The sequence below is a fragment of the Asterias amurensis genome, chromosome 20 (genome assembly GCF_032118995.1).
Source record: "Asterias amurensis chromosome 20, ASM3211899v1".
Taxonomy (NCBI): Eukaryota; Metazoa; Echinodermata; class Asteroidea; order Forcipulatida; family Asteriidae; genus Asterias; species Asterias amurensis.
Window position 1 is genome coordinate 8,316,544 of NC_092667.1, and position 12,019 is coordinate 8,328,562.

Consider the following 12,019-nt stretch of genomic DNA (forward strand, 5'->3'; position numbering starts at 1 on the left):
ATCATTTTAAAAAGGAACAGTTCAGCTTTGCATTGATATATACCATATACAAAGAGAGTATTAAATAGTAACAAATATACTGGATTGAAAAAAGTTTCCTTACTTTTTGTGAGCAGTTTCCTTACTTTTTGTGAGCAGTTTAGCATCTAAACTATCATCGGTTTCAGGCGTTACAAGTAGGATACACCCGTTTACCAGTATCAACTTTCACTGACGGTGTTGAAGTAGAAACTGCCGATGTCGAAGCAGTGGTTCCCAAGAAGGCAAAATTTCAGACAGACTGTTGTGCCAAAAATGTGTTGTTTCTGATGAATGTATCTGATGATCTGACCAACAATCTGGGTGTTGTTGGAGCGCTTTCCCAGTGAAAACGTACAACCTATGATCGTTGAACTACTGCACAGCAAAGCGGACACACAATGGGTTGTTTTTTGTACATGACTGCATGTCCCCATGAAAAGCTTGGCCATTGACCTCAACTTGAGAAGTAACCTTTCATATAGATTGTCTTAACACCTGCGGCCACATCTGCCGGGGGAGGCTAAAACAGCAAACAATTGTTTTTTTGCTTCCCTCTTTAGTAATAGCAAATTTACGATTTCAGTAGTTTTTTTTCCATAGAATGTTATGCAATGATTAATTTAGCAAATGATACAATAAAACACCCACAAGTCTGTATTGTTATAGAGGGCCCTGTCACTTGAGGCAACTTTGACAAGCAACCTAAAGGCAAACACGCAGTGCTTTACATGAGCACTTCGGTGTCACACGAATAGATTTTCAAACAATGTCAAACGAACCCAAAGAAAAAATTGTGAATTCAACTATGAAGCCTTTATTTCATTGATATGGCCTGGAACTGGTTGTCTATAAAAAGTGCCTCGTGATTCACTAGTTAGACTCATCATCATCAAATAACTCATGTTAAGCGGGCTTTCTGTGCTTTTTAATGTTAGGTCTGAAGTAAAATAAAAACTCGATAACTTAAAAAAAACACTCTATTGTATAATAATGTGGTTAAGGATAACAATATTAACAACTTTACCTCGAAAGCACTGGTAACCCGAAGACGGTAGAATATAGGAAGGAAACATCGAGATGTCCAGAGACCAGTGAGAATGTAGCTAGGTCCATACAGCCAATACATGCAGCCATGGATGTAGTTCTCAGCCGGTGTCCCTAGGAAGGTGATTGCAGATATGAAACTAGCAACCAAGGAAATCGACACAGGTATTGGATTCATGTTGCGATCTGCCATGAGGAATTCGTTGGTTGTTTTCTGCTTGCCACCGGTGCATGCATGGTATACGCCAATACCGCACGCTACCATCAGGGTAAAGGCACATACTGCGTAATCCGCCGGCTGAAATGTTGTATCTACTGGAGACATTTTGCTCTACGATGCTCTGGCCTTCGTGAAACTGTTGAAGCTATCTGTGAAATAAATGAGACAAATTCAAATGAACAACTGTCTGCCCAATATGTTTCGTAATAATACATTTCAGCAATAATCCGATTTATCGGAATTGCATTATATCATCGATAAGTCAAACACAAACAGCAAGAGTCCACGGAGGCCATGATAGTGCCAAGCGCGTGCACGTGTTTGTTTTATACAATGTGTCTTGCGATTATATGCCGATTGCCATACATTTAAACCATAGCAAAATAAATACACTCATGTTGGTGATGTGATATTTACTTACTAAGTGGCGGCCGCCAAATAAGGGCTAGACAAATAATCACGCACTCTTCAAAAAAATAGTTTACCTATGTCCTTTCCCGGTACCAAACGACACAACTCGGCACGCGATATCTTTTACCGCTCGGATCAAACCCGGACTATTCGTACGAGCCTTTCGCATCAGTAGAGCTATAATGCTCAACGTACATCACGCGACACGACGTGTTAGTGTGTGGATCCTTCAATAGTGACCTTAACTCTTTAACAGCAGCAGGTCAAAGTTTGCATTGCTCTTTTAAGTGAGTTAAATCGTATTCACAGTGAAAGGAATTAGACCACTTGTGTAGCGTGGGAATAAAAGGGAGTGCAAAGAGAGTGCCCTCGGCGATCTAGTGGTTACTCACATTCACTGATCACAGACAACTGATTTAAAGCCATTGGACACTTTCTGAACATAACAAAAATTTCAAGTTCACAGATTTACAAATAACTTACAGGGTTTACAAAAGGTAATGCTGAAAGACTTCCCTTGAAATATTGTTCCATGAAATGCTCCATTTTTGAGAAAACATTAAAACAATCATCAATTCTCGAGCCATGGACGTCAACATTCGAATCGCATTCGCAGGAAGTATGCACCAGGCTTAAAGGCAGTAGACACTAATGGTAATTACTCAAAAACATTATCAGCATATAACCTCCCTTGGTGACAAGTAATGGGGAGAGGTTGATAGTATAAAACATTGTGAGAAACGGCTCCCTGTGAAGTGACGTAGTTTTCGAGAACGTAGTAATTTTCGACGAATTTCATTTCGAGACCTCAAGTTTAGAATTTGAGGTCTCGAAATCAAGCATCTGAGAGCACACAACTTTGTGTGACAAGGGTGTTTTTTCTGTCATAATTATCTCGCAACTCCGACGACCAATCGAGCTCAAATTTTCAGTTTTGTTATTTTATGCACATGTTGAGATACACCAAGTGAGAAGACTTGTCGTTGAAGTGTCGTGGCCGAGCGGTTAACAGCACCAAATTTAAACTCTGGTGTTTCTGATCAGCAGAGTGTGGGTTCGAATCCCCAGCCGTGACACTTGTGTCCCTAAGCAAGACATTTAACCATTGCTTCTTCTATGGGTACTTTTTTGCAGGACAAAACCCCAAATGTCCACAGATTTACATTAAACTTACATAGTGTGAAGATAATGATGGTAGGAAGGAGCCCTGCCCCCGATTTCACGAAACTCATCGCAAGTAGCGACGCATCGTAGGGTTTGCGATGCGTCGCAGACCTATAAGACACTTCGCGGCTGCGACGAGTTCGCAACTTACGACGTGTAACCGGTCGCAACTTGCACTTGCGACGCGTCGCAGCGCTTCGTGAAATCGGGGGCTGAAAATATTACTTGATGAGGTGCCGTACTTTTTGAGAAATGAGTAAATGCATCTCCTTCTTTCAGATGGGTTTGAGGAACACAGGGTAAACAAACATATTTCCTCCCATTTTGTGGTCGGGTTTGAGGAACAAAGATACAACAAATCTCCTATCGTTATAAAACAGAAACAAACAAGCATTTGTTTTATAAAACCTTTCAAAAGATGGATGATCTGTCCACAATGAACAAAAGTGAGCAACATGTCTAAGGTACAGCTTAGCTTACGAAATAAGATCAACTTAAGTTTGACTCTTTATTTGTTTGTTTCTTGTTGTGTTTAGTTATTATTTTGTCAAATTCTTGTAGTTTCCCATCCCTGCATTTTTTTTAAGGTACCCTTGCATGTTTGAAACCATTATATAAAACCCGAGTCATACTCGAATGCGATACGAATGTTGACGACACCAAATCGCATCGAATAATTCGCATCAGTTGACTTGTGCTCAACTCTGAGCCATGGACGTCAACATTCGAATCGCATTCGCAGGAAGTATGCACCAGGCTAAAAGGCAGTGGACACTAATGGTAATTACTCAAAAACATTATCAGCATATAACCTCCCTTGGTAACGAGTAATGGGAGAGGTTGAAGGTATAAAACATTGTGAGAAACGGCTCCCTGTAAAGTGACGTAGTTTTCGAGAACGTAGTAATTTTCGACGAATTTCATTTCGAGACCTCAAGTTTAGAATTTGAGGTCTCGAAATCAAGCATCTGAGAGCACCCAACTTCGTGTGACAAGGGTGTTTTTTGTCTGTCATAATTATCTCGCAACTCCGACGACCAATCGAGCTCAAATTTTCAGTTTTGTTATTTTATGCACATGTTGAGATACACCAAGTGAGAAGACTTGTCTTTGAAGTGTCGTGGCCGAGCGGTTAACAGCACCAAATTTAAACTCTGGTGTTTCTGATCAGCAGAGTGTGGGTTCGAATCCCCAGCCGTGACACTTGTGTCCCTAAGCAAGACATTTAACCATTGCTTCTTCTATGGGTACTTTTTTGCAGGACAAAACCCCAAATGTCCACAGATTTACATTAAACTTACATAGTGTGAAGATAATGATGGTAGGAAGCAGCCCTGAAAATAATGTTTGATGAGGTGCCGTAGTTTTTGAGAAATGAGTAAATGCATCTCCTTCTTTCAGATGGGTTTGAGGAACACAGGGTAAATAAACATATTTCCTCCCATTTTGTGGTCGGGTTTGAGGAACAAAGATACAACAAAATCTCCTTGTCTTTGAAGTGTCGTGGCCGAGCGGTTAACAGCACCAAATTTAAACTCTGGTGTTTCTGATCAGCAGAGTGTGGGTTCGAATCCCCAGCCGTGACACTTGTGTCCATAAGCAAGACATTTAACCATTGCTTCTTCTATGGGTACTTTTTTGCAGGACAAAACCCAAAATGTGCACAGATTTACATTAAACTTACATAGTGTGAAGATAATGATGGTAGGAAGCAGCCCTGAAAATATTACTTGATGAGGTGCCGTAGTTTTTGAGAAATGAGTAAATTCATATCCTTCTTTCAGATGGGTTTGAGGAACACAGGGTAAACAAACATATTTCCTCCCATTTTGTGGTCGGGTTTGAGGAACAAAGATACAACAAAATCTCCTTGTCTTTGAAGTGTCGTGGCCGAGCGGTTAAGAGCAGCGAATTTAAACTCTGGTGTTTCTGATCAGCAGAGTGTGGGTTCGAATCCCCAGCCGTGACACTTGTGTCCTTAAGCAAGACATTTAACCATTGCTTCGTCCTTCGGATGGGACGTAAAGCCGTTGGTCCCATGTGTTGTGTAACGCATGTAAAAAAAACCAGTGCACTTTTCGAAACGAGAAGGGGGCCGCCCCGGTGTTCCTGGCTGTGGGTGTAACACACCGATGTGTGTTAGCACTGTAAACTCAGTACTTCCCGAGTCCTGTGAAAAAAATCACAGGCATGTTACTCGGGTGGGATTCGAACCCACGACCCTTGCAATTCTAGAGCAGTGTCTTACCAACTAGACTACCGAGGTTGCCCGGCAGCTAGAGGCAGTTCGAATCCTATGTTTTGGCAGCGGGTACCGCAACGATATAATATATGTTAAATTTGCATCGGGGATAAAGAATATTAATTTTGGTTTTTACCCATACACCGATGTGTGTTAGCACTGTATACTCAGTACTTCCCGAGTCCTGTGAACAAACATCACAGGCATGGGATTCGAACCCACGACCCTTGCAATTCTAGAGCAGTGTCAAAGTTGGGTTTGTAAAAATCTGTATCATTTGAATCAGACGCAGTTTTTGACAAAAAGCAGTTAATTGCAGTTCTTCTTTAATGTTGTCGAGTCGAAGCTTATGTAGCTGTTACGTGTTGAAACAAAGCCAGTCTAAGTTCATGGGCTCTGGTTGAACACTTCCCACAAGACTCGAAAGAGGAAGAACATTGCTATAACAACATTCCACAACCGGAACTGTTGAATGACCTAGGTTAGTGTCCCATTGTGCATTGTGAAGAAAGTCATCCATCGGCGACACCATGTTCCGCCTTAGACAAGGCCACGGTAACACAAGTGTTCAATGTCGTCATCTTGGTCCCCCTAGACTTAATGTAAAGTCTGAGATCGCGGTTATTCGATCCTCAGCATTATCTATCACACACACCCGCCCTGCACCAACCCGCAATCTCATACACTTATGAAGGAGGTTAATCTGCAAGAGGGCACTATTTCAGGCAATAATATATTATTGGCTATATCGGGTAGACTAAATGCCTCGATCGCAGCCTTCAAACCAAGTCTACGGTCCCTAAGCACTATTACACATTTGTTTTTACACGCGTCGCAATTTGTTGCATTGTTTAGCTGGTGTTTACGTTGGCACTGGTATATTATGCTAACTACGTGAATAGTTCCTTCTAATATCAATCTTCTAGCAAGACCAATGTGGTTGAATTAATCTTTGATAACAACAATATTATTAGTATGAATCAGTGCGGTACATTTGTGCTTTGTCTACGCAGGTCGACTGATATTTTTTAACCATAACAATGTAGTTTCAGATTTTTCCCAGAAAACTTGTGGAGTATGTTCGACATCCTTTCGAAAACAATTGTTTTGGGTATCACTATCACGTATATGTTTTTCTTTGGTTTTGTTTCTCTTCATTAAAATGAACTTGTTGCTATTTCATTCTAAGCACAAGCTCTACTAAAGCTGGCCGGGGTCATCGGCCTAAGTAACAAGACGAAGCTGGCCGGGGGTCATCGGCCTAAGAAATTAGACTTTAACACAATATTATACTTTATTGTTCTTTGCATTCTAGAAAGCTATCTGTACTACTATGAGCTGCACAACTCAGTTTTACATACATTTGTACGCGAACGAAGCCCATTGTAACTTGTTTAGCACAAAGATACATACTTTGGATTGCAAATCAAACTTTCGTTGCTTTTATCGAATCATAGCGAAACAATTCGCCATCACTTTATGCATGGAAAAGAAGGCTCGCCGATTGTGTTTGTGCACGTGAACTAGTAACATATTGGTATTAGAAATCAATAAGCGATGGATTTATACTGTAATTTTACTAAATCTAAAATGAAAAAAAAAACTGTATTACCATAACACTAGAGGCTTTACGAAAAACTATAACTAAATAAATACATACAAATCTAGTTTGAGTTGTGAATACTCAAGAATGATCTTTCTGACAGCTGACACGGCTAGTCACTGCCATGTGACACCCCGTAATAGCAGTCTGAAAAATCGTTGCACTCGGGTTATGAAGCCTTGTTTTCTCAGCATTGTAAAGTCTAATAAACCTCAGGGTTACACACCGATTTTCCGACACCCCAATGTATTTCCCTATTCCTCACCCTACAAACCCTAACCCAAACTCAACCCTAGCAGGCAAATCTTGAGGGGTTGTCGAAATATTGGGTTGTCGGATTTTAGAGCTGTCATCAAACCTCAGCGGGGCTAAAGATGTTCGTGCCTTACAAGTAGAAAAAAAAAAATTTGATATTTTTCCCATCTGGCTGTTTTTAAGAATGGATAGGCCTTATTAGAATTGCAATGAAAACCAACTAGAACATGGCATCCTTGAGCTTGTTAATTCGCCTATTTTTGTGAATTGTTTCCTGTTAACCATCATGGCGTACAGCAGTTGAAAGCTTATTCCCTCCTCTTCATATGGTATATATTTCGAAATAATCGCTTGTTTGTGGGCTCAGCACCTCGGCTGTGAACTTTCTACATTTTTAAAACGAAAGTTTAATTTAATTTTCGGTTGCAGCATAAGTTATAACACTTCCTTTATTAATCATATGACCTTTTAAAAGTAATGTGTAATAGCTGGAACTATATTAACATTATGTTTATATTCAAATCACTGCCACATGAATTGAGATTTGATCACTTCGCTCTAAACGAAAATGTCACCATTGACTATCCTGGCACCTCTGAACAATGGCAAAGTGCAATAATGAGGGCTTTGTTTTATGCCCGGGTGGCACCCTTCCGGTTGACATTGTTTCCAAACTTCGTCCCGACATTGTCATAATCAATACCCAAACAAAACATGTCCATATTAATTTTGGTTTTTACCCATACACTGATGTGTGTTAGCACCGTATACTCAGTATTTCCCAGGGTCCTGTGTAAAACATTATATCACGGGCATGTAACTCGGGTGTGATTCGAACCCACGTCCCTTGCAATTCTAGAGCAGTGTCTTACTAACTAGAATATCGAGGTTGCCCGGCAGCTAGAGGCATTTCGATCCTATGTTTTGGCAGCGGGTTCCGCAACAATATAACAGATGTTAAATTTGCATCGGGGATAAAGAATATTAATTTTGATTTTTACCCATACACCGATGTGTGTTAGCACTGTATACTCAGTACCTTCCCGAGTCCCGTGAAAAAGTATCACAGGCATGTTACCCGAGTAACATACAACTCGTTGGTTTGTGGTTCTGTATTACTCGTTGGGTCGGGGTTCCATTCCACATTGGTTCGGGGTTCAAAATTACTCGTTGGTTCTGGGTTCCATATTACTCGTTGGTTGTGGGTTCTGTACTACAAATTGGTTTGGGGTTCCGTACTAAACGTTGGTTATGGGTTCCGTACTAAACGTTGGTTTGGGGTTCCATACTAAACGTTGGTTTGGGGTTCCGTACTAAACGTTGGTTTGGGGTTCCATACTAAACGTTGGTTTGGGGTTCCGTACTAAACGTTGGTTTGGGGTTCCGTACTAAACGTTGGTTTGGGGTTCCGTACTAAACGTTGGTTTGGGGTTCCATACTACTCCTTGGTTTGGGGTTCCGTACTAAACGTTGGTTTGGGGTTCCATACTAAACGTTGGTTTGGGGTTCCGTACTAAACGGTGGTTTGGGTTCCAGTCTACTTGTTGGTTCGGTGTTCCGTATTACTCGCTGGTTCTGGGTTCTATACTACTCATTGGTTTGGGATTCCATACTACGGCTCATGGACGAAAACACCAACAGTATAATGCCAACTTGGTAGCTGACATTTCACAAAATGGGTACAACTTACTGTAAACCTACACCAATATGGAATGCTCACCTCGTTGGTTTGGGGTTCTGTATTACTTGTTGGTCTGGGTTCCGTATTACTCGTTGGTTTGGGGTTCCATACTACTCGTGGGTTTGGGGTACCGTATTACTCGTTGGTTTGGGGTTCCGTATTACTCGTTGGTTTGGGGTTCCGTATTACTCGTTGGTTTGGGGTTCATACTATTCATTGGTTTGGGGTTCCGTATTACTCGTTGGTCTGGGGTTACGTACTTTTCGTTGGTTTGGGGTTCCATATTACTCGTTGGTCTGGGGTTTCGTACTTCTCGTTGGTTTGGGGTTCCGTATTACTCGTTGGTCTGGGGTTTCGTACTTCTCGTTGGTTTGGGATTCCGTATTACTCGTTGGTCTGGGGTTCCGTATTACTAGTTGGTTTGGGGTTCCGTATTACTCATTGGTCTGGGGTATCGTACTACTCGTTGGTCTAGGGTTTCGTACTTCTCGTTGGTTTGGGGTTCCGTACTACTACTTGGTCTGGGGTTCCGTATTACTCGTTGGTCTTGGGTTCCGTATTACTCTTTGGTTTGGGGTTCCATACTACTCGTTGGTTGGGGTACCGTATTACTCGTTGGTCTGGGGTTCCGTATTACTCGTTGGTCTTGGGTTTCGTATTACTCAATGGTCTGGGGTTTCGTACTACTCGATGGTTTGGGGTTCCGTATTACTCGTTGGTCTTGGGTTCCGTATTACTCATTGGTCTGGGGTTCCATACTACTCGTTGGTTTGGGGTACCATACTAAACGTTGGTTTGGGGTTCCATACTAAACGTTGGTTTGGGGTTCCGTACTAAACGTTGGTTTAAGGTTCCGTATTACTCGTTGGTCTGGGGTTTCGTACTTCTCGTTGGTTTGGGGTTCCGTATTACTCGTTGGTCTGGGGTTTCGTACTTCTCGTTGGTTTGGGGTTCCGTATTACTCATTGGTCTGGGGTTTGTACTTCTCGTTGGTTTGGGGTTCCGTATTACTTGTTGGTCTGGGGTTCCGTACTACTAGTTGGTTTAGGGTTCCGTATTACTCATTGGTCTGGGGTTTCGTACTACTCGTTGGTCTAGGGTTTCGAACTTCTCGTTGGTTTGGGGTTCCGTACTACTACTTGGTCTGGGGTTCCGTATTACTCGTTGGTCTTGGGTTCCGTATTACTCTTTGGTTTGGGGTTCCATACTACTCGTTGGTTTGGGGTATCGTATTACTCGTTGGTCTGGGGTTCCGTATTACTCGTTGGTCTTGGGTTCCGTATTACTCAATGGTCTGGCGTTTCGTACTACTCGTTGGTTTGGGGTTCCGTATTACTCGTTGGTCTTGGGTTCCCTATTACTCATTGGTCTGGGGTTTTGTACTACTCATTGGTTTGGGGTTCTGTATTACTCTTTGGTTCAGGATGCTATACTACTCGATGGTTTGGGGCTCCGTATTATTACTTGTTGGTTTATGGTTACATACTACTCTTTGTTTTGGATTCAATACTGCATGCTTGTTGGTTTGGGTCCCGCATTACTCGTTGGTCTTGAGTTCCGTACTACCTCGTTGGTTTTGGCGTTCCGCATTACTCAATGGTATGGAGTTCCATTCTACTCGTTGGTGTTGGGTTCCATATTACTCGTTGGTCTGGGGTTATGTACTACAAATTTATTTGGGGTTCCGTACTACCAATTGGTTTAGGGTTCCATACTACTCGTTGGTATTGGGTTCCATATTACTCGTTGGTCTGGGGTTCCGACTACAAATTGATTTGGGGTTCCGTACTACCAATTGGTTTAGGGTTCCATACTACTCGTTGGTTTGGGGTTCTGTATTACTCGTTGGGTCTTGGTCCTCTGCTTGATATGAAGGATCACATTGGTCGCCTTTTTTATCGCATTTGTCTTATGGTTTCAATGATGAAAAGTATAAGGAATGGCTCTTAAAGGAACACGTTGCCTTGGATCGGTCGAGTTGGTCATTAAAAAGCGTTTATTATAATACGCATATGGGTAGAAAGATGCCGTAGAAGTAGAATACAATGATCCACACAAACATGCCTCGAAATTGCACGGTTTTCCTTTTACCTCGTCGGCTAACACGGTCGGCCATTTATGGAAGTCAAATTTTTGACTCCCATAAATGGCCGACCGTGTTCATTCGCACAGTAAAAGGAAAACCACGCAATTTTGAGGCAAACTTGTGTGGATCATTGTATTCTACTTTTAAATTATCTTTCCAACCATATGCATTTTATAACAAACGGTTACAAACACTTTCTTATAGACCAACTCGTCCGATCCAAGGCAACGTGTGCCTTTAAAAACGAAGCAAATAAATCCAAGATTATGGTATACTGAGTCGTTATTCACCAGTCTTTTTAGAACCAACACTTCTCAAAAGAGATTTGCACATGGTAAAAACCGCAATTGATCAAGCTTTTAGTTATAAAAAAAGTTCAGTGGGCGAAATTTATTTGTAAACAGCACAAAAACATGCCAGTTAGTGCCACTTTGAACGTTTGAGCTCGTGATAATGCTGTTTCCAGTAAACAGGTCTGCAGGAAAGGTGACAATAAAGGTCTTATAGTATGCCCGTTGAACATTCATACACGGACACACAGTGCTATAAAGGGGTAAACATATCGATGCTGTAGTCACGGAGCAATCCATAGAGCAAACCGTGAGCTTATAGTTTAGAGGTTACAGGTGGTTGTAACCCTGGGTATAAGAAAATCAATAATGACCATTGTACAACAAAATAATACCTATAGAGGAAAGACCAGGGCTCTGTGCACAAACTGAATGGATGTAGATTGCAACAATGCGCAGCCAAACCCAGTCTGCTTTGGTTGAGCCCACTAAATACTGAGTAGGCATATTTTTGGTTTAGCAGCAAAATGCACCTGTTGGTTTTCCTTCTACTTGTGCAAAATAGTTAAATATCCCCGTTGCAAATTTAACATCTCTTATAATAAATAGTTAAAAAATAGAAGGACCCTAATGGCCGGGTCAAAATTACCATGGAAGTGTTCCTTGGACCCTCCTCTACACAACTATGCCAGACACTGCCCGGCCAAAAGGGTCTGGCCACTAGAAAATGAATGATTTATATTTTCGTATTGAACATGCACTTAAGACGAATGTCAAACCGGTAACTGTTACTCGTTTGATATTGAACGTCGAACGTCAAATAAGTAACCAACTTCACGCCGGAGATTTCGGGACCTCAAATTCTAAACTTGAGGTCTCGAAATCAAGTTCGTGGAAAATTACTTCTTTCTCGAAAACTACTCCATTTCAGAGGGAGCTGTTTCTCACAATGTTTTATACTACCAACCTTTCCCTTTTACTCGTTACGAAGTAAGGTTTTAT

The 12,019-nt window shown here is 41.5% G+C and overlaps 1 protein-coding gene across 2 annotated transcripts in view; it reads right to left on the reverse strand.

Annotated features, from left to right (window-relative positions):
* The window catches only part of LOC139952287 (sodium-coupled monocarboxylate transporter 1-like), a 51,555-nt gene that overhangs the window by 38,304 nt on the left and 1,232 nt on the right, over positions 1–12,019 (reverse strand). The window contains exons 1-2 of one of the 2 annotated variants that reach the window (XM_071951372.1): positions 1,771–1,847; positions 1,046–1,434 (exon numbers count right to left, since the gene is read on the reverse strand). In XM_071951372.1, the coding sequence (XP_071807473.1) occupies positions 1,046–1,390 (345 nt within the window). In that variant the 5' untranslated portion in view covers positions 1,391–1,434; positions 1,771–1,847. Of the gene's footprint in view, positions 1–1,045; positions 1,435–1,770; positions 1,848–12,019 lie in introns of those variants that run through there. The other variant, XM_071951369.1, reaches the window with a different exon arrangement.